At 38.0% G+C, this 25,100-nt stretch overlaps 1 protein-coding gene across 1 annotated transcript in view; it reads left to right on the forward strand.

The window, feature by feature from the left end:
* Positions 1–2,667: 2,667 nt before the first annotated feature.
* The window catches only part of MTFR2 (mitochondrial fission regulator 2), a 32,093-nt gene continuing 9,660 nt past the window's right edge, over positions 2,668–25,100 (forward strand). Inside the window, exons 1-8 of the mRNA XM_027746612.2 lie at positions 2,668–2,939; positions 3,549–3,680; positions 4,041–4,145; positions 4,376–4,500; positions 6,470–6,684; positions 7,686–7,986; positions 10,200–10,386; positions 11,817–11,882. Of these exons, the coding sequence (XP_027602413.2) occupies positions 2,877–2,939; positions 3,549–3,680; positions 4,041–4,145; positions 4,376–4,500; positions 6,470–6,684; positions 7,686–7,986; positions 10,200–10,386; positions 11,817–11,882 (1,194 nt within the window). The 5' untranslated portion in view covers positions 2,668–2,876. The remainder of the gene's footprint in view (positions 2,940–3,548; positions 3,681–4,040; positions 4,146–4,375; positions 4,501–6,469; positions 6,685–7,685; positions 7,987–10,199; positions 10,387–11,816; positions 11,883–25,100) is intronic.

Consider the following 25,100-nt stretch of genomic DNA (forward strand, 5'->3'; position numbering starts at 1 on the left):
AATAGTTGCGCTTCTGGAATTTTTATAGCCAAAGTGCAGGTGTTAGTCTGCTGCCTTTTTTTTTTTTTTTTTTTTTTTTTTTTTAAAATAACAAACCCACAAGCTTAGTTTAGTGGTAGCTGCACACTTAAACTCCAGAATGTTAAGGGTGACACTAACATATTTGTATTACCAGGACAAGGACATTCTAATACAACAAGATTACTTTGGTTTTCTTTCTCCAACAGCTGTTGATAAACTAAATCTTAATGTTATATGGAGTTAAAAGTGTAGTTGTTCTTATTCACCCCTTAGAATAGCATACTGTTTTTAAAAAATAAAAAAAAAAGGAAAGGAAAAGCTTTGAAGAGGTGTTTGTATTAAATATGTATGTAATGTATGCCCTCTTACTGGCTTTATTGTTAGGGAGTAATTAACCATCTGCCCTATCCAAGTTAAATACTAGAAGGCAGAAAAACAGTACTGTCTCTAATCCTAACTGTAGTTGAAGAAACTGTATTTTGAATTTGTACTAGTTTGCCAGAAGCTGTGTAGAAAGGGAAATAGGAATAATACTTGCCCTCCAGTAGTAGTTAGTTACTAAAGAGTCATTCCTTCTTTATGTTTTAGAAAGTTTAGGCCAACTATACTGTCATTGCAAGATTTGCTTTTACATGTACAGTGCATGTTTTAATAGCTGTTTGAAATGTAAAACTGAATATTCCTTTGACTTTTTAGCAAAACTCACACAGACATTTCTGTATATTAAATCAGAATAAGCAGAAAAGGAACAAAACAAACTTGACATCAGTATCAGTCTTTCTTAATGAAGTAAAATTTAACACCAATCTGAAAATAACAAATAGGACCAAGATACACTTGAGCTGTCATGACCTTAGAACAGGTAATCTGTATCATCTAGGTCAAGTTGAAAGTGGATGGTTGTGGTCTATGTGTCATAAAGCAAGATAATTCCTGGGTGAATAGGCAGATGTAAGTTTTGTGCTTCAGCTGAATGTTCAGGGAGATCTAGTAGAGTTTGCTTTGGTAATGGCATTTGATCCTACAGACCTGTCTAGGTTAGATCATAAAAATCCTTTTTTCACAATCCCTAATTTCAGTGCAGTTTATTAAAAATATAATTTGATTTCAGAACACATACTGACAGCCATAATAATTTTTAAAAATAAATTAGTTCAAATTAAGAGATAATGTAGTCAAAGATGCAAGTTGTAATCTGATTATCAGAGATCTGTAAGAAAGTGGGAGTGAAGATTATTTTTTTATAAATCCAAAACTGATGCTTTAGCACCTATTAGTCTTTCAACAGTGAATTTTCCCTGCTGTGAAAAAAAACTGTTTTGAAGTTTTCACTTGGTGCTACTAAGTAGCACTACTAAGGTAGTTGCATTTAAATTCCATTCACAAGAGTCATGCATTTTGCATTTCTCATTACAAGGTAAAGACCATCATTGATGGATCTCCAGGGAAAAAATCTGGACATTATGCTGGCATTAAATGTTTTACTACCTTTTGAGTTCAATAATTTGTTCTGACTTGCTGCTCTCCAGCAGTGCAGCACTTTGTGAATCTGCTTCACCTCTGCAGTGTACTTATAAGGTTTGAAGTTATCCCTGCAGTTCAGATAAAATCAGACATCCATTTCACTAGGCAGAAAAAACGCCAACAACCAACCCAAACAAAAACCCCCCAAAACACACCAAAAAATCTAGCTATCCTGTTATTCCAGACTGTGTGCACTTGATCAGTTTCTTGGTTCGGAATTAAACCTCACATCCTGTTCCTGGGAAGGCAGAATCAGTTGCATTACTGTAACAGTGGGCAACTACATCAGATTTAAGCTTTCTTCCTGTTACCTGCTTTGGTACATCTCAAGAGGTAAAGGCTGCAGTATTAGGCCTTGAGCCTCATGTCACTTCTCCTTGTTTCTTAAAGCTGGCCTGTCACAAAATCCTTTTCTTTAGAAGATCCTGGAGGTCCCTTCTGTACTGCTCAGAGTTGTACCTGCTGACTTGAAGCCTTTCTGTATGAGGTCTCTCTCAACTGCACCTCTAGTTCCAAAGCAGCTGGTTACTGGTGCTGATCCAGTCAAACCTCAAGCTTAAACCTTCCTAGGCCCCTGAACCTGCTCTGTGCTGTTCTTACAGTGTGTGTGTTATCAGTACTGTTCCTTCTTTGTGTTTGATCTTGGAGAATCAGTCTATGTGACAAGTTATGGGTAATAGTAACTACACTACTAACAGTAACACTATCTGCATAGGTGGAGGAAAAAGATATCCATATTATTTCTCTGAGTGGAAGCACTGTTTTATTTTGTCACACTGCAAGTGTTCTTGAAGTATTGAATTTTTTAAAGAAACGGCAGAAATCTTTACTAGCACGATTAAAGAACAGGTATCTAAATAACAGTATCTAAAGCCAGATTTCTTGTTTTGAAGTGAACTCAGTTTGTTCAGATGCTATCAGGTAGTTACTGTGCTGAGGATACTTTGAATGAACTAGTTATGAGTTTGCTACATCGAGGATCCAAACCATCTCAGTTTAGCCCTTTACCATGAATTCAGAGCTATAACATGTGCTAGTGAGTTTCTTCTCTTGATGCATACTGTGTTCTGCTCTCGCAGTCGCCGGAGCTGCGTTTTCCCAGGAGTGTCGCAGCGTAGGGCACTGGGCCTTCAAACCGCTCCCTCCCGACACCCCCCGCGCGGGCCCGCCCCGCCCCCTCATTGGCTCTACCCCATGCACTGCCGCGTTCCTATTGGTGGGCTACCCCTGTGCCCCGCCCCCGGCTCCGACTGGCGCTCCCCGCGCGGGGCTGGGGCGGGCTCGGTGTTGCCTTCGGTGGGCGGCTGATCCGGCTGCGCCTTCTGCCCCCCATGGCGCTGCTGCTGGACCTGCTCCGCCGGCTGCTGGAGCTCCTGGGCTGGCCGCCCCACCAGGTGAGACCCCGCGGTGGCGCAGGGGGCAGTCTGCTGCCGGGCGGCGCCCGGAGACCCGCTGGTGCGGGGCGTCCCGCCCGCAGCCGCCGTGGTTCCGCGCAGGGAGGGAGCGAGGGAGAGATCGGCACCGCTGGCGGTGCGGCGGGTTCCGCGCCCTCCGTGCCCACAGCTGGGCTCGTCGGAACACTCTGCCCGCACGTGGGAACGCGTGGGTCACTGCTCCGGCTCGGCCGGTCAAGGCGCGCTTTTTGCCCTGAACAGAGAGGAATAGAGTCAGGAGCGTCAGCTGTTCCTGTTTTGCTGCTTTAAATGAAAGGCTACATACCCATTCCCAAGTTAATTCTGTGTTTCCAGAGACCTGGGAAAGGTACGGTATGGGAAGCGGAGACAGCTCAGTGGTGCAGTGTCGGCGCTGATGCTGGGGGGGGGGGAACTGTGGGCAGCTCCTTCGTGGGTGTGTCAGTAGCGAGGTGCTGCTGCAGCGTGTGCTTCTGAGGCGGATCTGGGATATGTGTGTGAAACTGCCAGAGTGGCTCTAGGGACTCTGGTTTGGTTTTTCCTCTTTATTTTCTGTTTCCATCGTTGGGACTTCTTGGTGTTTTTTGACAGGCCGTATTTTTTGAAACTCGCATGTTTGGCAGCAGTATCACTCGTGCAATCAGAACATGCCTTCCTTCAGCAGTCTCATCAGGAAGGCATTTCCAGCAGTTGTACACCATAATAAGGAAGTATCAAATCAAGGTACATTATTACATTTATTTCACTTCTTTACTAACTTCTTTTCCCCAAAGACTTACACAGATACATATGATTACTTAAAATGTGCAGTTTTTCTTTTGTCAGTATCTCAGGATATTTGCCTTTGTGCCTCTTTAAAGTATTCTGTGAACAGGCTGTATTTTGGAAGCATCTTAGACATTGTTTGTTAAAACCAGTGTAGGCCTCTTTGGACTTTCAGCTAGAGAAGAGCATTGGAAAGTGAAGTTAACCTAACTGTGTTATATTTAATTACATATAATTTGAAAGGATTTAATAATTTGGATTGTAAGAACTGCGGAATTTGATTTTACTTCTCATTTTCAAAGGTTTTCTGATTTTTAGGTCACATCTGTTTGCCAAAAAAAGCAATATGGATCTACTCGAAGTGTTGTCCGGAGACTTGGGGCAATTCTTTCCTTGGAGCCCTACCCAAGACCTTATTTTCAAGTAAGCAATTTGTCATATGTATACTTCACCTATTTGCATTTTCTTGTTTCTTAATTTGATGATAGCTTTTCTGTTCTTTTTAGCTCGTGTAATTTGTGTGTTGCATCCCTTATGTTCCCTCTTTTCAACTTCCTTACATCACTGTTTAAAAACTCCTTTTGCAGAACTTTCAGTATGTGCTGAATTCGGTTTCTCTTCATACTTTTTTTTGTCATTCTTGTTTGGTTTAGCTTGTTCAAGACCCAAGTCCATTGGGTTACGATGAACAAAGTGCAGCTCCAACTCCTGTAGCTCCATCACTTGCTGATGTCCTGTGGGTGGCAAATGATGAAGGACAGGCTTTTACTAGACTTAGGTAAGTAAAAGTATAAAAAGGAGTAATAGGAGTAAAAGGAGTTATGCCTTCTGTTCTTTATGGGGTGTGAATTCATGTTTGTTTCTTTTTTTTTCCTAGCATTTTCCAGAAATATCTTAGGTGGTTTTGGTAGGGGCAGTTCCTGCTTACGTGGAAATTCTTACTGTGTAAAGCATTCTTATCCGAAAGATTTCTGAAATTTAGTCTCCTATTTTCTTTTCATAGTAGCACGTCAGATGCATTGCTGATATTTTAATTGGTTTTTACTCACAAAGTATTTTGTGAGTTGAAGGGAAATTTGGTTATTGCAGTATACCCTAAGATTATTCCTGTCTTTATCCTTTTAGTTTGCAACCATTTTGATAAATTTTAGAAAGGGAAAAACAAGAAAAAATATTAAAATGTCTCCTTTTGACTTTGATTTCTGCACTGCTCTGTGTAAACCTTGGTGATTGCTTTGCTGGAAAGTACAAACATAATTCTTTTATCTTAACAATTTGAAATAGATTTGAGTGTAGTTTATATAATTCTTTCTAGCCTTTATAGAATGTTGAAGGAAAATATTTTTACAAATTACGAAGTATTTCAGGTACTGTGAAAAGAGAAAGTGTCCAGGAGTTTGCAGACACAAATAGTGTACGAGTTTTTTCTTTTTTTTCCCCACTAGAGAAGAAATAGGAAGTTGTCTTACTTTTCCTCTAAAGGATCTGTTCAAAATCAGAGGATGAGTTAGAGAGCCAGAACCAAGATTAAAATGTGGACACTTGTATTGTCTTTTACTCTGTCTGTATAGGATGATGTAATTCTACTTCATATTGGCATTTGTTTGTGATCTTTGTGCTACTTACTGGTAATGAAAATACAAGAAACTGATGGATTCAAAGGACACACTTTTTATTGGAGAAGTTTTGATACAGTGTGTTTCATGCAACACTGGTAAAATACTGCAAGAGTAAGAATATTGTTCAAAGGCATATTGTTAAAAGACCTGCTTTGTCTTGCTTATGCTTGTGCTGTTCTTTAGCTGATCAGATTCGCAGATCTATGACAGTTTATTCTTTTGTTGTTTCCATTCTTTCCTCCCCTTCTGGCTCTGTGGGATGTTTTCCAAGAACAGCTATTCTAATTGATATCTTTTCCCTTTCAAGCAGTGTGAATAACAAGGGTTTTTGGCAAATCAGAAAGCAATGCTGCAGGTCTGATTTGAAGTAAAAGGATAGTTAATATAAGAGAAAAGGTCTGGTTTGTTTTCAATCAAAACTTAGTACATCTTGAATAAATAACGTAAATTTAATTTCTTTGTTTTATAATGAAATTCTGGCAGTTTGATTTTATACTTATTTTATATTTTAAGGTTCTTTCTGCAGGCACAGACTCGAAACAATTTTTAAAATTAAAACCTGAGACTTACAGCACAATTTTCTAATGCTGTCTTAGTTCATAGTAGCTTATACAAGATGAGGTTCTTATTCTGTAAGTGTATATTAAACCTTGTTTTTCTCCAGTATATTTTCTGAAAGATTGTAATTTCTTTGCTTATCGCAGTGTTCTTTGTAGAGTTTGATAAATGACTAAAATTTCTGAAGCCTAATTAAGAGATCATTAGCCTTTGACTCTCCTGCCTTTCATATTCACATAGGGAGAAGGGAGAGACTCCACATGGTGTCATTCTAATAGTTATTGAATAATGACAGCTCAATCCTACTGTATGGCTTTATGATGTTTAATTATCCCTGAGTAAATTATCTGACTAATTTTTATGATGACTTTGCAAGGATCTACATCGTACTTGAGCAAAGGGAGACTTAAAACATTTTAAAGCTTATGAGTAGTTAAAAGTGTAGTTTTCTTAGATGGTTTGAAAATTTAGGTCTTGCTGAATGGCAGTAACTTTCTTGAATAGACAGTAGCTTTGAGATTTCCACTGTTGGCTGAGCCTTTTGAAACTGTGTCTTTCATTGCTTTCTAGGACTGAATTATGGAGAAAAGAGAAACGTACAGCTCATCATGACCTATATCCAGCTATAGATTCAGTACAGAGCATTCCAAAAAACAACGCACGAGAAGACAATATTGATCAAGCAGCACTCCAGAAGATTTCTGCACTTGAAGATGAGCTAACCTTTCTTCGTGCTCAGATTGCTGCAATTGTTTCAGCGCAGACACTGGGAAGCATTCCATCACGTGAGCCCTTCTGGTTTGAAGCAAACCACTTTTCCTTTTTATGCTTTAGAGCTTGCCATGTCTGATAGAGAACTTTTCTCACTGAAGATACGCCAGTAAATTTACCAAATATATTATTTTGTTTCTCTTTTTGCTGTTGGTGGCCCTGTCTCACTTCTGTTTTGTGGCCTGTTTGCCAAGTTCAAAAGTTGATACTAAGTAATCTTCGTACTCATTTCCATGTCTGTGAAGGAGCTTAATAACATCACTATATACAGGCTACCAATTATTGTTTGAAAAAATTACAGACTATTTTGTCCATTTTTGTTTTGTGCTGTTTCTAACAAGTTGGCAAAATAACGGATAGAAAAATTATTTTAAGTCAGTCAGATTTGGGCTTTAACAAAAACAAACGCTGCTGACAGATGTGTCTAAGATAGTTGGTCTCCAGCATGAACTTCTATCTTGTGACCTCTCTTTTTCCCCTAAGAATTTTGAGGTCTCAATTGTTTTACTTGCAGACTAACCCCACTGTGGTTGCTGAAATACGTAAACTGGTGCGAGGTACTTACTTTTCTGTGGCATCATGAAGACTTCTGTGATTCAGTTAGTTGTTCTGTTGACTCTTCTTCTGTCTCTTCTCCATTGCACTCAGTACTGTAGTCTATTTTACATGTTTCGTGACTATCTTTGCTTTTGCTTCATGTGGGTTATTATGACCTTCAGACCCTCGAGAACAAACTGTTTGTAGTTGCTGTTGGAGAGCTGCTTTGCTGATTTGTCTAGTGCTTAGATTGAAAACACAAACAGAGAAAATCAGAGCAGCATAGGACACCTCAGATTCGTTGTTTTGTGTGTTTTGAATCTGTGGGTTTGAAGTTATGTTCTTGGTTTTAAGTCTAGTTCTTCTGTGTTATAATGTGTGAGGTGTATAAGAAAGTGCTTTAAGAGGGCAGTCTTATCTTGACTTAAAACCGAGTCATCCTACATGTTAGTCTTTTTCTTCTCTTAACTCTATCCAGAAGCCTTTAAAACACCCAGCACTCCAGATGGATTTTACCCAGTGCCAGCCATGACTTCCACACCATTGTCCGTCTCTCACAACCACTTTGTAATTCCCTTGCCTCCTCCACTTCCTTCTGGTGTACCATCTGGTGTTGATTCTAGTAAATCTGCAATGGAACTTATAAAACAACGCCGTGCTGCAAGAAACGGTGATTCAAGTGCAGCTGATAGTGCTGATCACCAGAAGACAAAGAATGTTCCTAGTATGATGGAAGTTTTGAAAGACCTAAACAAAGTTCAGTTGCGAGCTATTGAGAGGTAGGTTGAATTAAATGTGTACCTCATCAAGCCAAGTCTGTGTAAGCATCACAGCACTTCAGTAGCACCGGAGAACACCAATGTGAAACATCATTTCATGAGCAGCTACTGCTGTCAAACTGAAGTTGGCAACATCTAAGTTCACAGCTGGGAATGTAAGATACTTGGGACATGGCTTTTAGGTGCATTTAAAACGTGCTGAATATCACAGCATTTAAAACTAGTTTGCTGCTTCGGTATGCAAATCTCAGGTTGGTATGGGGAGGTGGGAGATTGTTTACAAAGTTTCCTACACCATCACAGAAAATTCATCTGAACAAGTAACTTTCTGGATTCACAGTGAAGGGCCAAATCCTTGGGGAAACTTTGGGAAAACTACTTTTAGCATGCCCAAACTATCCTGGTTCAAGCTTCGAAGTGTTAAAGAAAACATATACTGTATCTTTTATTGAAAATGTTTCACAAATTTGTATTTCAATAGTGCATTTGGGTTATAAGTATTTTTAATGGTCAGCTGTTTTGATGGTAAGCACAGTTGACCTGTTACAAAAATGCTTTACTAAAGACTGCAACACTTCTTCGGGTCAGTGTTGCTGTGCTGTGCTAGGCATAATAGAGGTTGTCAGATGTCTTTGAACTTCTTGAGTTGAAAAAGTATGTAAGAATAACTGAGTGTATAATGAATATTTGAAGCTCTTAATGTGGGAAGAATGTCACTTGGCAAAACTTACTGCTCTCATTTCAACATTTTCCCAACTGTGAGCTTTATCTCTAAAAGTAACTAGCACAAATCTTGGACAATTATCTCTATGCAACTCTAAAGCATGTCTTTACATTTTGATGACATTTTCACAGTAAATAAGGCAAATATAAAGTGCACTTAGGTAAACCTGTGTGCTTCCTTTACATATATTTTCTTCCATATAATTCCGTGTATGGTGAGTCAAGGAAGTGAGTTGATCTGGTTGACAGTTTTAATACCCAGCATATTGACCATGAGCATAATTAGAAGTGGTACATGTGTGTCTGAAATGCTTTCTGGATTTAGGCATCTGCCTGTATTCTGAAGGTAGAACTTAATTGGATAATGAATTTATATTGCTGGGGGGACTAATAATGGCCAAAATTGCTATAATCTTTCAGCCTGCAGTCTGAGAATAGTTTCATGTGTGCACAGCAAAGGGAAAACCCTTGTTCTCAGAAACTGATAGTCTGAAGATCCCATTTTCTACCACCCCAGACACAGTCTTTCACACTGGGCAAGTGTTCTGTTGGCTTGTTTTGTAGGAAGAGTGAACTCCATCCTTTCAGGTCTCATGTAACTCCCAGACTTTGAATAAGCTCAGCAGTGTCAGTGTGCATTATTAGGTACAAATCATTGGCCTGGAGGCAGTGCTTTACTAGCAGAACTCTGAACACCTCTAGATTCCTCCCCCCTCGCCCTCAGATACCTCAATGGTTAGAAAGTCTTTCTTATGATTTATTTTCTTGGACTAGTCACTGGCTTCCACATTCATGTTAAGTTTTGGGATGCAGGTGCTTTAATTTAGAACAGTTTTTCTAAATTCAAATACAAACTCTACTTTTGTTGCCTATAAAATTTTCGTATTTGGATGCTCAGGTGCTTACTTGGAGGGAAAAACTGTCTTTGAAGCCTTTGTGCCAAACCTGATGCTAATTTTTTTTCTTTTTAAATAATGAAACTTGAGTTAAGTGTAGCTTATAAATGGGGCTTTGTGTTTACCTGGATGCATATTTGACTTAAAGGGGTTGTTTTCTTTAAATATAATTGCTCTGTGGAATTTCCTGAGTTTGTTTGTTCTTGTGGGACCATAGAAAGCCATGCTATTCTGAACTTAAAATGAATAAAGTTTAAATCAGATTACATTCACATTTATCATGAGATACTGTAGTGGGACATTTCCACTAATATAGCTTAATATAACCTATAAATGAATTGCTATAAAAACTGTACATTCTGCTTTTTTTTTAAATTTTCTCTGTTTATTTGCAATACTTCAACGTGTTGATTTACTGCTGTTTTTCTTCATGGAACAGCATCAAGTGGTGTTTTCAGGCTAAGAATGTGGCTGACAAGTTGTTGGGTGTACTTGTATAAATTGTATTTGATGAATTGCTGTAAATTAACAGCAGCATTATTTATGTAATCAGGAATAGGGTTGGGAGACAATAACTATTTTTTTTTTCCCCAGGTCTCCTGGAGGTACTCCTCTTTCTAGACCCCAAAAGAGGCAAAGTTCAGATTGGGATCCAGTTGCTCTACTAACTCATGCACTAAAGCAGAAATTTGCACATAAAAATTATGATGAAGATGATTCTCTGGACAAAGAAAATCGATCTTTTGATAACTCTCCATTTTCTAGTCCGGAGATCCCAACGGTATGTTTTTATATAAGAATGTGTGTTTATATTCTTGAAATTACTGTTCTTTTCATGGATAGTTGTAGGGTTTTTGCAAGTCTAGAACTTCTCTTCAAGTTTTAGTTGCTTTTTTAAAAGTATAATCAAGGCAGAGAATATCAGAGATTAATTATTTTGGGTGTACAATTCTACATGTGCCAAGAGAAAAAACTTAGAAGACTGATTTTAAAAATTCAGCTCATGGTTGATTGAACTATGGACATTTGCTTGATGGTAACTGACAAGTACCCCTGCATAGATATTTTACAAATAAAGATGTTGGGAAGGCACAGAAAGGTCTGACTAACAGGTGCTAAGTGTTCAGAAATGAAATCAAAAGCATAGTCAGTAATATTTTTCTTTGAGGTAGCATGATTTTCACACAGTTTGTATCTTTATCCAAAATGAGATGTGAATCTGTTGTAAAGCCCACGAAAAATGCATTTTTTTCTGTGAACAAAGAAGCATGGTAGGCAGGACCATCAGACTAAGGTGAGTCTGAGCATTGTTTTCTGTAGAGCAGCCTGTGCAAACTACCTCAGCTTACACCGTCCAGCAGTACTGTTGGTTGCTTGTTAAACATTTTGACAAACCTCAGAGCTGCTTAGACGAGGTGGTTAGAAATAGGTGACAGTAATTTAAACTGTGTCTCTGTTTAGCAATTCTGTCTTTTTATCGTAAGAGTGAGATAAATTATTTGGACTGTGGCACTTGTTATCCCAATAAATAATAGTAGTGCAAAACATATAATGGAAATCCAGACATTCTTTGAAGGCAGCTGCTCATACATGAGGCTAGCTGCGTGGCTGAAAATGTGAGGAAAAATAATGCGTGTGTGTTCCTCTTTCTAGCTATAATTATTTTATTTTTTTCAACTACCACAAGAATTTTGCGAGCAAAATGTAGCATATATTTTACAGACTGCAGTGAGTCAACAGCTCTGATGCAGTCTTCATGAATTTCTTTGACTTTTTAATTTTTCCTTTTTAGGAAAAAAACCCCAGCTTCTTAAAAATAGCCAGGCTTGTATTTTGGATGCTGCAGACCATTGCATTGCATAGCTGACACACCTGATTCTAGATACAAAGATCAAAAATATATCCTCTAACAGCTGGATTATAAAGTCCTGAAAGAGAGACTGCATAAAGCTAGCATATTCAGGAGTAGATACAAAAATATGGACTTTTTCTGCTTAAAGCAGAATAATCTTATTAGAGTTGGTAATCAAGCCTCTAATTGTTAACTGTTGAGTATTTTGAAGAATAAATGTACTTAAACGAATTGCATGAGCTTACTATTTTATTCTTCCTACATTAAGAGAAGTACAACAACTCTTCCAAACCATTTCTATTGTAAACATCTAATTCAGTTGTCTTGGGTATAATTGTAATTCCATCCCTGCTCTCCAGGTTGGACGTTGCAGTCTGAAGCTAAATGCAAAACCTAGCCTTACAAGAACTGATGAAGTTGAACAGGTACCAGCGTGGAAAGTGAGAGCTCATATTTAGCTGCAGTGGAAACTTCTGAGGAAACTTCATAGTGTACATAAGTGGTGGGTCCACTTGTGGAAACTGCCGTAAGGTGCTGTATTGTGTTTTCCTAGAACAGGTCTTTCCTATGCTATTAAAGTTTGGGTGTTGTAGGGTTTGTAAAATTACCTACTCCTTAGTTTCCCAGAAGCCAAACTTATGAATGTGATGTTTTTATGAGAAGCACAGAACCGAAAGAATGCTTCCATTACTGTGGAGCAGTGTGTTTGAAACCTGGGAAATCGAGGAAAGCTGTGTGTGGGGAGGGAAATTTATGGCTGTAGCAGCTGAGGTGTATGTTCTGTTTGCACTCCAGTGTAAATAACGAAGTATAAACTTTTTGTTAGTGTGTTATCACTGACTGTATATAATGGTAATACTTTTTCATTAGAGTGGTATAGTTACCATGGTTTTCTTTGCAGTTTGCTGATGCAACTCCTTATTCCATGTGCAAACAGTATTCTGAATTATTTTGGGTCAGGAGAAGAACTTTTATGTTTGTGAAACTTTGTACTGTAAGTAAACTGCAGCTGCCTATTAAGTGCCTGTAATATGAGGGAGTTGCATTCTGAGATTAAAAAGACCTTGTAGAGAGATCTACTAGCACATAGTTTAAATTCCGTGTGTAAGTAAACATTAATTCCCGTCTCATCTTGTCCATCTGACCTCAGTTTCGTTCACATGAGTTTATAAAATAAAATTTTCTTTATATTGTAGATGTGTGTGGTAGTGGCCTTTTGTGTTGCAGACTCTTTTGTATCTTAAGAACTGACCATATTAGACAGCTTCTTAAATTGCATTATCTAAAACTAATTAAAGTACAGCTTATATTTTTTCCTGCCAGAGTATTTGATGGAGCCACTTATTTACATATTTATTATGATCCACTGCTTACAGTAGCTGCCTTAATTTAATCCTTTGTCTAATGATCCTGATGTATAAAACCTAAATCCCGTCAGACTGTTGAATGTGTCCCTCATATATCCTGTGTGTCTTCTATTTCCCTGCTCACTTACACAGAGTAGACTGGCAACTGTATCCCCTCCTACTGAGGAGTCTTCTTTGCACAGTTGTAAGAAATTAGTGTGCAAATGCCATACTTCCATTTTAATTTTAAAAGTTATCTTTTGACTAAAACTGAAGCTTAAGTGACTTGATATATTATACTGCTAAAATGACATCATCTAGATGTGTTTTTTTTTGTTTTTTTTTTTTCTGGATTTAGTAATTATTTAACTTTATCATATTCTCCCATTCCTTGCTTGGTCCATAACAGTTTGGCCTTCCCTTTCTTTCAAAATACACGTTTGCTACTTCCTCTACCTAAATTTGACAACTGCTATGAAATCCATACTGAATAGCCAGCTCGGCCCTCTACTTGGCAATCTTACCCTCTTCTATCAAAACTCCTCATTGTCTTGTCTGCTGCTCTGGTCTGCTATACTAGGGCATCGAGGAGCAACAGAGAGAGAAGTTGATGCAGTGCCTGCAGAAGAGGATATGAGGGCAGGAGAGTCCCTGGGAGCATAAGGCCTGTGAATTGGCTCCGTTTTTCCTCAGTATCTGCATTGTGGTGAGGGGCAGCAAGTTATCTCCTGTTTTATATCAGTGTTCCTAGATCCAGGGGATTTCAGGGTTTGTGGCCATTCTGCCGTGACTGACAAACATGAGGATGGAATTCTTTCTGTGGGAGACTGAATTATCTACAAAGCCCTCAATACAGCAGTCTCTCTCCTTTACATTAGTTGCTTTATGTGACCAACAGTTTCTTGTTTTCAGGAAGAACTATTGTTTTGGACTCCTTTTATATTTTTCTGTTCTCCTCAGAATTCATCTTGGGATTTGGCCACAGGAGGAGTTTGCAGTAGGAATTTTGAATTTGGAAGTGTCTTTTCATTTTGGAAAGGACTTCTGAGAAATTTCTTAGTACCTCTGAAACCAATGATCTAGTGTCAGAATGATCTGCAAATTTTAGTGAGCTGTATGATCGTTCTGGTTGTTGGGTACTCTCTCTGATGTTTGTGTCAGTTTGATGTGAATTGTGCAGTACTGTAGTTATAAAGTAGTTTAAGCTGATCCACTTCCTTAGGAAAAAGAATAAATCATGGGCCATGTGGGTTGTTTTTTTTTTTCTCAACTGTATACCACGTAGACATGTTATGAGAACAGAGTCTTTATTTTATGTAGTTCCAGTTATAAATTAGGGTAGGCATTCAACTCTGGTATACCTTGAGAAGTCTGTGGGTGGCATCTGGTAACATCTGACAGTTTTCAGTACTAAGAAGTTGCAAAGCTTAGGAATATTTAGCAATGAAAAGTTTTATCAGTCATTGCAGAGATTTTTCTCACTTTCAGAACTGATGGAAATGTGGCTTTGTCATCTTATTTTCTTTGACTAGAGCTTCTGTATCAACAGCTTGGAAGCAACTTGAGGTTCTCGAAGATTACCTATGCCCACCTAGAATCCATGCCCTATTCACCTATTCACCCTGGTTTACATAAGGTCCCTGAGTGAATTACTCAGTCACAATGCAACTCAAGAGTTGTGCTATTAATACAAGAGAGGAGGAAGAGACTCAAGAACATGAGTGCTCTACTGATCTGCTGGAACAATCTTGTGAAAGGCTGTGCCTTCTTATTCTATCACTGAAGAAGTCTGAAAAACTTACTCTCCTACCACTCACGATGAATTTTTGGGCAGCATGTCTTCCTTCGGGGGTTGCTGGGGTGGTCTCTGGAATGAACGTTGGTTTTGGTTTTCCTCTAAAAAGCCTAAAAAATATGTATAAGTATATCCAATTTTCCAGTTGATAAAATTGAAACAAGAATAAATGTTTCAAATATTTTGAGTAAATAGGGTGAGAAGGAAAAGTACAATGCAGTCCTTTAAAAACAGTTTTACAGATTTTCCTCTAGGAGATCCTATAAGATTTGAGTGAGCTTCCCATTACAAGGAGACTAATGAATACAATTACCTGAACTATCAGAATGTCACTGCTGATATACTCCTATAATATACCAGACCTGTCCAGATACTCACTACTCGTGAGGGACAATTAATATATAATCTGTCTTCTCTCTGCACATGTAGGTACAGAGTTTTTGGGTAAAGGCAGAGCAGAGAATATGCAACAGTATTCACTGCCCTCAGTTTATTCTTCTTGTCAGGAATTAATTGCATTGTTCTTTAGCCCTAACTAAATAGTAACATTATATATATTATATTAGGGAACCTGCTAAACAAGTTAGCCTTGAGTTACTGATCAGATGCCTTGGGGAAAGAAAGTTATGCAGGCAAGACTTCTGAAGCAAGTGATGTCCCAACGTTAAGCAATGTCTGCAGCCACTGACTTCACCTACATGTGTATTACCTTCCAGGTTTATCTAAATAATCTATTAATTGTGTATGATATTTTAGAGCATTATTGTTGGACGTCTGTGTGAAATCTGAGTAGTTTGCAGTGGAGAAGGTGCCTCGCTGCTCCTGTTGTGTGCAAACAGAGGCTGGTGGGTGACGTGATGGTTGGAGGCATCTTAGGCACAGTGATCACAAAATGATGGTTTTCAATTCTTGGAGAAGTAAGGAGAGGAGTCAACAGGACCACTGCCTTGGACTTCTTCAGGGCAGACTTTATCCTGTCTAGAAGACTGGTTGAGTGAATCTGCTGGGAGGCAGTCCTGAAAGGCAAAGAAGTCCAGGAAAGATGGACATTCTTCAAGGAGGAAATGCTAAAGGAGAGGAGTGGGCCATTCCCGTTGTCTTTAAGATGAGCTGGTGGGGAAGACCAACCTCGCTCAACAGGGAGCTTTGACTGGAGCTCAGGAAAAGGAGGAGAGCTTATGACCGCTGGGAGAAGGGTCAGGCAACTCAGAAAGACTGTAACAATGTTGTAAGATTAGGAAGGGAGAAAATTAGAGGGGCCAAAGCCCAACTAGAACTTTGGCTACTGAAGTAGCAATAAAAATGTTTCTACAATGTTTCTATAAATACTTTAACAATAACAGGAGGGCCAAGAAGAATCTCCATCCTTTACTGGATGTGGAGGGAAACATAGTTACAAAGGATGAGGAAGAGGCTGGACTACTTAATGCTGCCTTTGCCTCAGTCTTTAATAGCTAGACCACTTAGTCCCTGGGTACCCAGCCCTCCGAGCTGGAAGACAGGGACAGGGAGAATGGAATTAAGCCCCAGTAATTCAAGAGTAAAGGTTTGCAACCTGCTACACTACTTGGACACACACAAGTCTATCATGCCAGATGGGATCCACCCAAGGGTATGGACAGAGCTGGTGGAAGTCACTTTCCATCATTTGTCATCAGTCCTGGCTAACCAAGGAGGTCCCAGATGACTGGAGGTTGGCCAGCGTGACACCCATCTACAAGGAGGATCTGAGGAACTCCAGGACTGTCAGTCTGACCTCAGTGCTGGGAATGGTTGTGGGGCAGGTTGTCTTAAAGTGCCACCATTTGGTACATATAGGACAACTACTGGATCAGGCCCAGACCACATGGGTTTATGAAAGGCAGGTCCTTCTGGACCAACCCGATCTCCCTCTATGACAAGGTGACCTGTCAATCTCTCAATTTGCTAAGCATGTGTAGAAAGGTACATAGCTTTAGTGAGTCTTCTACAGGTAGATTAATTTTAAACTTGTGATATTCTATTTCTGACATCTTATTACAAAGGCTGAAGTTGACTCTTCAAAAGTATCTGGAAAGCAGCTCAGCGAAAAAGGACCTGGGGGTGCTGTTTGACAGTGGCTGAACATGAGCCAGCAGTGTGCCAGGTGGGCAAGAAAGCTGATGGCATCCTGGCTTGTATCAGCAATAGTGTGTCCAGCAGAACCAGGGCAATGTTTTTTCCCCTGTACTCAGCACTGGTGAGGCTGCGTCTCGAATCCTGTGTTCACTTTTGGACCCATCACTTCAAGAAAGACATTGAGGTGCTGGAGTGTATCCAGAGAAGGGCAATTTAATTTCAAAGATTTGAAGAAGAAGCATGTAGCTTGGCTAGAAAGAATAAGATACCCATTGTGAATCATCAATGTATAAAGAGGGGAATTTTTCATTAATATTCAAAATGCTTTGAAGTTTGAAGCTGATGTTACTCTACATTTACAGTATATCAAAAAAGAAGAGGTATTGGATAGTTAGTATAGAGTTTTTGTAGGAGAGTTGTAAAGTGTACAGGAGAAAAAAGAATGTAAAAAGAAAAAGACATGAGTTAATGTTTGAATCTGTTTGTATAAATTATTCTGCTTTTGTTTCTTGCAGTTAGACAAATGTGAAAGGTACAATCTGGAAGGGTCTTTGACAGGCTTTTTCCTCTGTTGCTGTTAGTAAGTGTTTCAGTGATTTGTAACAGTGCACTATGCTCCATAGTTATGGCTTGAAACATTTTGTTTAGGAACCCAATCACGAACTGTGGTGATAGTTTTAACAATATCTAAAATTGTACTGTGGATAAGGCTAAAGATGACAGCTGTCCTTCGACTTGAGAAATATTTTGCACATTTCAGTATTACTTGGCCAGATTATTTACAAATTTTGATTATAATAATCAAAAGGCCCTTATTTCGTTATTTATTATTTCCCCCAAAAATCCTGTCAGCAGGATCTCTCCTGCAATGGGAATTTTAATTTTTTTTTTTTTTTTGCACATTGAAAGAAAAACAGCATGGTGCTTTTGTTCCAGCTATGTTGCTACTCCTCTTTACATTTTACTTTCTGCTTACATTTTTATTGAGCCTGGAAGGCCGAAGGAGGCTTTAAAAACAAATTATTTATGTACGTCAGCAAGAAGGGTGAGATTTTCACTTTCATTGTTATTGGGATGGGTGTATGCATACCTTTTCTTTAAGGCTCATGTAGGCATTAATTTCAGAGAACCAAAAGCAGGAGTTTGAAATCTCTCTTTAGGTAATGGAGACAAGCAGTATAGTGTGCAGGAGTGGAGTTGGCACTGGTTGCTTTAAACTCCTGATCATCAAAAACTGTCTTAGATTAAAATAGCTTTGAAAATTTTTAAAAATAATTGATGTAAATAGTTGTTACATTCTGCAGATGAACTTCATGTATTTAACCACAAGAGAGCAGTGTTATACTGGATCTATGCTGCAAGTCTTGAATTTAAAAGTAATTCTGCTTTGTCAGTATTAAGTCGAACAACAAAATTTTAATCCCATTATGTTTTTATCTTTACAGTGGTATTCACTAAATTGTAGAGGTACATGATTCTAACTTACTAGCATTATGGCGAACTGTATTTTTATGCATTCACATTAATATAAGGCAACACCAGGCTAGTTTATTCTCTTCACAAAGTAAATCTACTACTTCATTTTCTGGAAGAATGGGCTGGAGATTTTAAGTGGTAAGTTAGAGAAGAGCTTCATCTGTCTTTCTTTTCCTGAAAAAATATCCTCTCTTATCCCATGTAAAATGGCCATGGGAGAAAATTTCTCTTTGTGTTGCAGTACACATATAATGAGCACTGCCACAGAATTGCAGGAATTTGTATAAATAACTTTGTGATGATAGAGGTGAAAATGTGCTGCTTCTTACTGATTAAAAGTCAAAGTGACTATGGGGCATTAAAATTCACATTTTTTTCTTTCAGTTGGAGGACTATACTATTCTGTAAACATAGGCATTCATTGGTTGTCACGGGTACACGATGACTTGAATGAGTTTAGGTGCATTCATAAAGCTGGGCAAGTATATGTTTGTAGAGCTGGGCAAAGTTTAACCTTCAATAAGGCTTATGCATCGCTGTCAGCTTCAGCAGAGCTGCTGGAGTGAAAGGAAGTATTCATCTACATATTTTTAAATAAGGAACATCTTGCCCATCCTATCACCTTGAACTGTGGAGGACTTGTGCATTTGAGATGTCTGTTCTTGCCATCTGTGCTTTCTCTTTGGTACTCTACATTTTACTTAACGGGGAAAGTTAAACAGATTGTTCCTGCTTCTCTCTTTTACTTTACAGTTCTCATGCCGTAACACAGCAGCTGTGTTTGCTGGGAGACAGTTGCCACTGAGCAACAGCTGGTGGTGTAAAGGAAGACTAGGAAGAAATTTGAAATGAGCTTAGTTCTAGTTTGTTCCCATGTTATTGTTGCCTTATGGTTGGTTGATTCATTGTCACCTTGCATTTTACAACCTGTGAGTGTCTGTCTTATTTTTTCTGTAGTGAGAGCTGTAGGAATCTGTGTTAATAGTTTTGAAATATCAGAGGTTGTGTGTTCTACTACTGCAGTGAGGGGTTTCTGTCCTTTACAATACTGGGTTTTTATATGCATAGTCTGTTGTTTCTTACTTAATTTTGTCTGACTGGTATTTTACTCATCTTTTTCCATTATGCTTTTTCTAGTAGATGTTTTTGCTTGACTTACATACCATGTTTGACTGTCATCTAGTGGGGCAGGCTTGATAAATCAGACTGTTTTGTAATGCTCTTTCCTTGCTTGTGAGGACGTGTTTCTGAAGATAGGTCAAGCTCAATGTTTTTTTGTTTTTAATTTATTACCAGTATGTATGGTGGGAAAGTAATATGAAACTCAGTATTTGGTGAAAGTAAAAATAGCTAGTTTGAAGTTCTACTTTGTCTTGACTCAGATGAAATGTAGGCTTTATCAACACCCCCTTTTCCTATCTGTTCATTTGACCACTCTGATGTGTTTCATCTGTGTTTCCTTCTCCTGCCTATTCTTCTCATATGCACTGTCTGCATGTATATGAATTATATTGAAGTTTTATTTGTTATGTTTCTGAGGAGTCTTTTTTTTTTGCCAAACTTCTATCAAATCCTCAGCCCATTTATTATTTCTCAGTAGTGGCATAGCGTTTTCTTTCAGATTTGAAGAGTATACTTTGTATTTAGTATGTTAGAACAATGAGGCTGCTAGTGAGACTTATGTCTACCAAATAATCTGCTCTATAACCTAGTTTATTACTGATCTAGTTTTTGATGTCAAATTAGATTTTTGAGGTCACAAATAAAAGAATATGTTTAAAATATATGACATAAGGTAAGCAAAATAAACAGAATTTGAGAGATCCTGCTTCATGCTTTGTGAGCTCTTGGTGCTGTTGCTAGGAGAAGAGTATGTTAACAGTCCTCTAAGCTAGTAGTTGCCTGGGGAACCCGCAGAAACTTGTGCTATTTCTACACATCTGTATAAACTCACAATATTTTTCTTCCCTATACTCCCTTTTTCCTCCTCTCTAATGTAATAAAATCTATGAGGAAATGTTGTTGCGTCTTGACCATGGAACTAAGTCCTTTGTCATACAGGTCTCACAGTCAAGACCTAGTGATTTTGAAGAAAATGATGTGCCCAGAACTTCACTATGCACGACAATCATAAATAGCTAACCCAATACAAGTTGAGGATCATGAACATCACATCTGTTAATGGCACTGGCGCTTTTATTTTGAAGTTGCCATTTCATTGCTTAAACAAGAATCAAAATCTCACTGAGGAACTGCATTGATTTTAGGAAAAGTGAAATGTATTAACTTCAGAAAAAGCAGGGTTGCTCACTACCACTGATGTAATTCTTTGATGGAGGAATAAGTTAAACTGCTTACTTAAAAAAAAAAGCTCTAAACTGTGGATAGTTAAGCAATTTGAATCTGCAAATTCTAAGAAAGCTGGCTGAAAGACATGTATGGCCTTTTATATTTACTTTGAATAAGCCTTGAAGTAACACAGACGTTCAGAAAATTATTGTGTCATCTAAGTTTTCTTTTTAAGAAAAGTGAAGTAAACCACATGACTGTAGATCAATTAGCATGTATCAATTCTAGGCAAAAATTCTGTATGATGGGATCCTAGTGCAGAGTTGGAACAGGAGTGATCTCATGTGACTTCATTGTAAAACAGATCTTTTAAATCATCTTTGACAAAAATAGCTACAATAGAATAGTGTAAATTAAATATAGCATTCATATTACCCACAAAGTAGATGTTAAATGGATGTGGAACTGATTAACTGGCAGATAATAGTAATCACTGAAAGGAAGTACTTCTACTAGGATTATAGAGAATGGTGCTGGGTTAATGCAGTTTGATATTTTTAGTAATTAAATAAGTGACAAAATTTGTGGATAATTAAAACCAGAAATTACATTGAGAAAAATAATGAAGATGTGAATGATGGCAAAAGGCCATAGTGATAATGCCAGAGCAGGTTAGGTCTTCAGAAAGAAAATACATACTAGTACAGTCAGTTGGAGAACTACAAAGGAGTTTCATTCAAACTTATTGGTTTTGCCACTGTATTATTTCAGAAACAGAAAATCTGTTTGCAATGACTTGACTGTGAATGCATGGAGACAAAAAAAAGTGCTAGAAGCCTCTTTTTGTGGCAGAGAGAAATATAATACTAACCAATCATAGGAAGGGAAAACTAGAATAATTTAAATGAGAGTGCATTTCAGTAATAAGTATGACATTCACAGTGGGAATTGGTGACTTTTCTTTATTTACTCTCTGTAGTAGAACCCAAAGGTAGTTCTACAGTGAACCAATGGAGTAAAACAATTGTCACTTTTTGACAATGGTGCCTTCCTTCTCTTCCCCTGATGTTTATTTTCCAGTGTATTTATCATAGGTTGTCTTAAAAAGAGAACAGCTCTCACTAACATATTTGTTTTAATCTCCAAAGTATTAGTTTCACAGAGGGAGGAGCTTGTGCTGCGCTTGAAGGTTCAAACTCCTTGCTGATATTCAGCTATTTGAGAAGATTTCATTCTATCATGGATCTCAGTAAAATTTAAGTTTGTAGATGTGCTGTGCCAGCTAAAAAATGATATCTGCATTATTATATAAGATGTCCCTGAGAGCAATGTAACACCCACAGGCAAAACTTGAAACTGTCAAGTAACTCAAGAGTGATAATGTAAGCTCTCCCTTTAAATTAATGACACTGAAGTATCAGAAAGAAAGAATTGCAGTTGGATTGGTGAGGAAATAAATGAAAAAAAAAATAAGGTACTTGGAGGTGATCAATTTGCTTTTTCCACAAAACCATAGAAGTTTTGCTCCTTTATCATTGAAGTAAAAGCTGCCCTTTCACATCTAGCTCTCTACAGGATCTGTGGTGGTTTTCTTCTTGAACTGTTTTCTTCTTGAACTGTTTTCTTCTTGAACCTGTTTTTAGATTATTTCTATTGTGAAGACTTATGGTGGGAGCAGTGGGGACCCTTGTGGTGTCCTAATCCATAACTAGAGTGCTCTGAAATTTAATCACAGTGCAAATAAATAAATTCCACCTTTATCTAGCATTTCACATACAATGTGACTGTTGAGTTGCCATAGTCAAAATGTCAGATCATTTTGTTAGTACTTTACATTTCAAACCTGCCAACATATAGGCCTAAGTAGTGGAACTGTTCAAAAGAAAATGGAGATTGTTGGTAACACGAGATTATATTGCAATATCTTTAGGTCTTGGGCAGATGGAGGATTTGGCAAAAGGCAGCTGAAATCCAGACACTTTTTTATGCTCCATCCTAAGCAAACATTAATAGTAATATTATTAACTACTGTTCCATAAAACTGAAATGCTCTTAAAAAAAAGAAAATATTTCATACTATAGTAAAGTATGCTTAATAAAAAGTGGTACAGGAATTGAAGCAGATCTGAGCCTCAGGAAACTGTTTCTTTTGAAATCAAAAAACCAGGCTTTATTACAATAAAACCTCCATAGTTTTATCAAGGGAGAACACAGAAATTATCAAGGAAGACAGAAAACAAAAAAGGGGTTGTGCCCTTGCATACAAGTTCTTGCTTCCACTTAATACTATTCTGAGTTGTAGTCAAGTCTCTTAGGCCCCTCTCATGTCTGGCTGACAGTGAAGGCTCACAAGAACTTTATTTACTTGCTGCATTCTCCAAGTGAGCTCTGAACTTCTTGCCATGGCTTTCTTGTATGAGATCCTTCCTCTGCATTTCTGAACTTTTCTCTTCTAGCCCAATCCAGAGCATCTCAGAGAAGGAAGAATTCCTTTTTTTTTGGGGGGGGGGAGGGAATCACACTGCTTTTTAAAAGAACATAACATATGATTGGAAACATAATAAATACCATAATTTCCCAACTCAAATTTTTTTTTTGTGTTGCTTCTGATTAGTTGGTGTTTTCAAGAAGCTGACCATAATTAGGTATGCAGAGGAAGGAAGTGGGGGCAAGAGATCCAAGAAGATAAAAATGAGGCTTGATAACCATTTTTAGTCATCTGCAGATAGGACTCCTGATTGACCAAACAGAGGATTTGAGGATCGAGTGCAGAAGGAAGTCAACTATACAGTTTTTTTCCAGGTTTCTTCACTTTAATTCACTAATACCTTCAGGTGATATAATTTCTGTGTGTAATATCTGTAGCTATAATGAAGATAAATGACGGAAGTGTATTTGCTATATTAAAACTCTTGTACACACTTTTATGCACCTAAAGTATACAATGTGCCAATGTCACTTAACTGTTTTGAGTGACTGACGTAGCCATCCCAGATCTTCCTTATGTTTCTTGATTTGTTTAAGATCTGTCTTTACATAGGCAGTCTTCAGCTACTGGCATTGTTGAGGAAGATTTCCTTTTAATGTGGGAGCTGCGCAGTTGGCAGTGCATCTTAATTCAGCATTAGTGCTGATAAAAGGTACTTCAAAGCACACAGTGTAAATGGCCACTTCTTAATGTTTCATGCAGAAATGGTAGAACTGGTGGTGGTGACTTTTCTGATACACTGGGGGAAATAAATGTGTTGTGCACAGGTACCATAGAGGACAACGTCCAAGTCCTGAAGTACTTCTATACTTGGAACCTTGTCCCAGCAAAACAGTACATTTTAAACAAAGTAATTCCACTCATGTTTTGGTCTCTCAGTTGATGATACCAATATATCTATTTTCTTCTCCTCCCTCTAAGGATTGACTTGAAATATATTTGTCGAATGCAAAACATGAAAGATACAAACAAGTGGTCTTTGGGACAATATTTTCTTTTTGAATCTGCCTTTGAATCTACCGTATGTTTCAGTACTTCCTATTTTCTTTGGATTTTGATTGCCTGACATGACTACCCCTGCATTTGTCTGCAGGTGTTGGTAGGTCTGGCTATAGAAATGAGACTGGGCATGTGTAGGTGTAGCACTAGATTTTTCTTTTTGGTAACTATATTTCTTTCATAAATATGCTTATGAATGAGCTAAGCTCATAGGAATCCTCTGCACATAAAAATGGAAAGTCTGGATTTGAACTGGAACAGCTGTTGAGCTGCATGAGTAGCGCAGGAAAGCATCATTTTAAACTAAAGGTGGATTTAAGTATTATAGTGCATTTTCTTCAGGATTATGATCTTAGTAATATTTATTTCTAACCATGAATTTTCGTTTTGTTCATATAAATGTTCAGTGTTCTTTTAAGCTTTACTATGTGGTTAAAGGTTAATGTATGCTCGGGGCAGCAACTTCCATATGTACTACTTTACTTTGTTTCACCTGTGTTTTGATCTGGGGAAAGCAGAAGCTCTCAGTCTGCCCAAATGTTCTGGGTTTTTTTAATACATGGTACTAATGAAGCTACAGTCTTTTTTCCTCTGTCTCTCCTTTCTGGAGGTTTTCCGTGATTCAAATTACTTTTTGCCACCCTTTGCACTTCCCACTCTTGTCCTTGCACTTTCTAGAGAGGGATGATTGGTATGCAAATGATGGCATTGAATTTATCTCTGGGTAGTAGGAGTGATGGAAATAATAGGACAACTCCTCTGTATGAATTCTAATACTCCATTTTAGTTACAACTTCTTAAGACACCCAGATCCCCTTCCTAATCTAGTACAATATATTTAGAGCTCTGTAGGGTACAGGTTTCAAATCTTCTCTCTAAAGTGTATTACTATAAAGTCTGACACGAAATTTATCTGCTGTTGTGATACTCACTTTCTTGTGTGCATAGGTCTACACGGCCCTGTGTAGACACCCAAGGTAGCTTTTAGGAGGTGGTGCTGCTGGTAGAAAACTTCAAATGTCACAGATTAAGATATTGCATGGTGTTTAGTATAACTCTGCCTGAGATCCAAACTAGCCCAGGATATATATAGTAAGGATGCATTGGTTTTACTGTCAGAGCCTTTTTATTTTTTAAAGCCTTTTCCTATCCT

This window comes from Pipra filicauda, unplaced genomic scaffold (assembly GCF_003945595.2).
Source record: "Pipra filicauda isolate LSUMZ 115617 unplaced genomic scaffold, ASM394559v2 scaffold23_size5868930_pilon, whole genome shotgun sequence".
NCBI lineage: Eukaryota > Metazoa > Chordata > Aves > Passeriformes > Pipridae > Pipra > Pipra filicauda.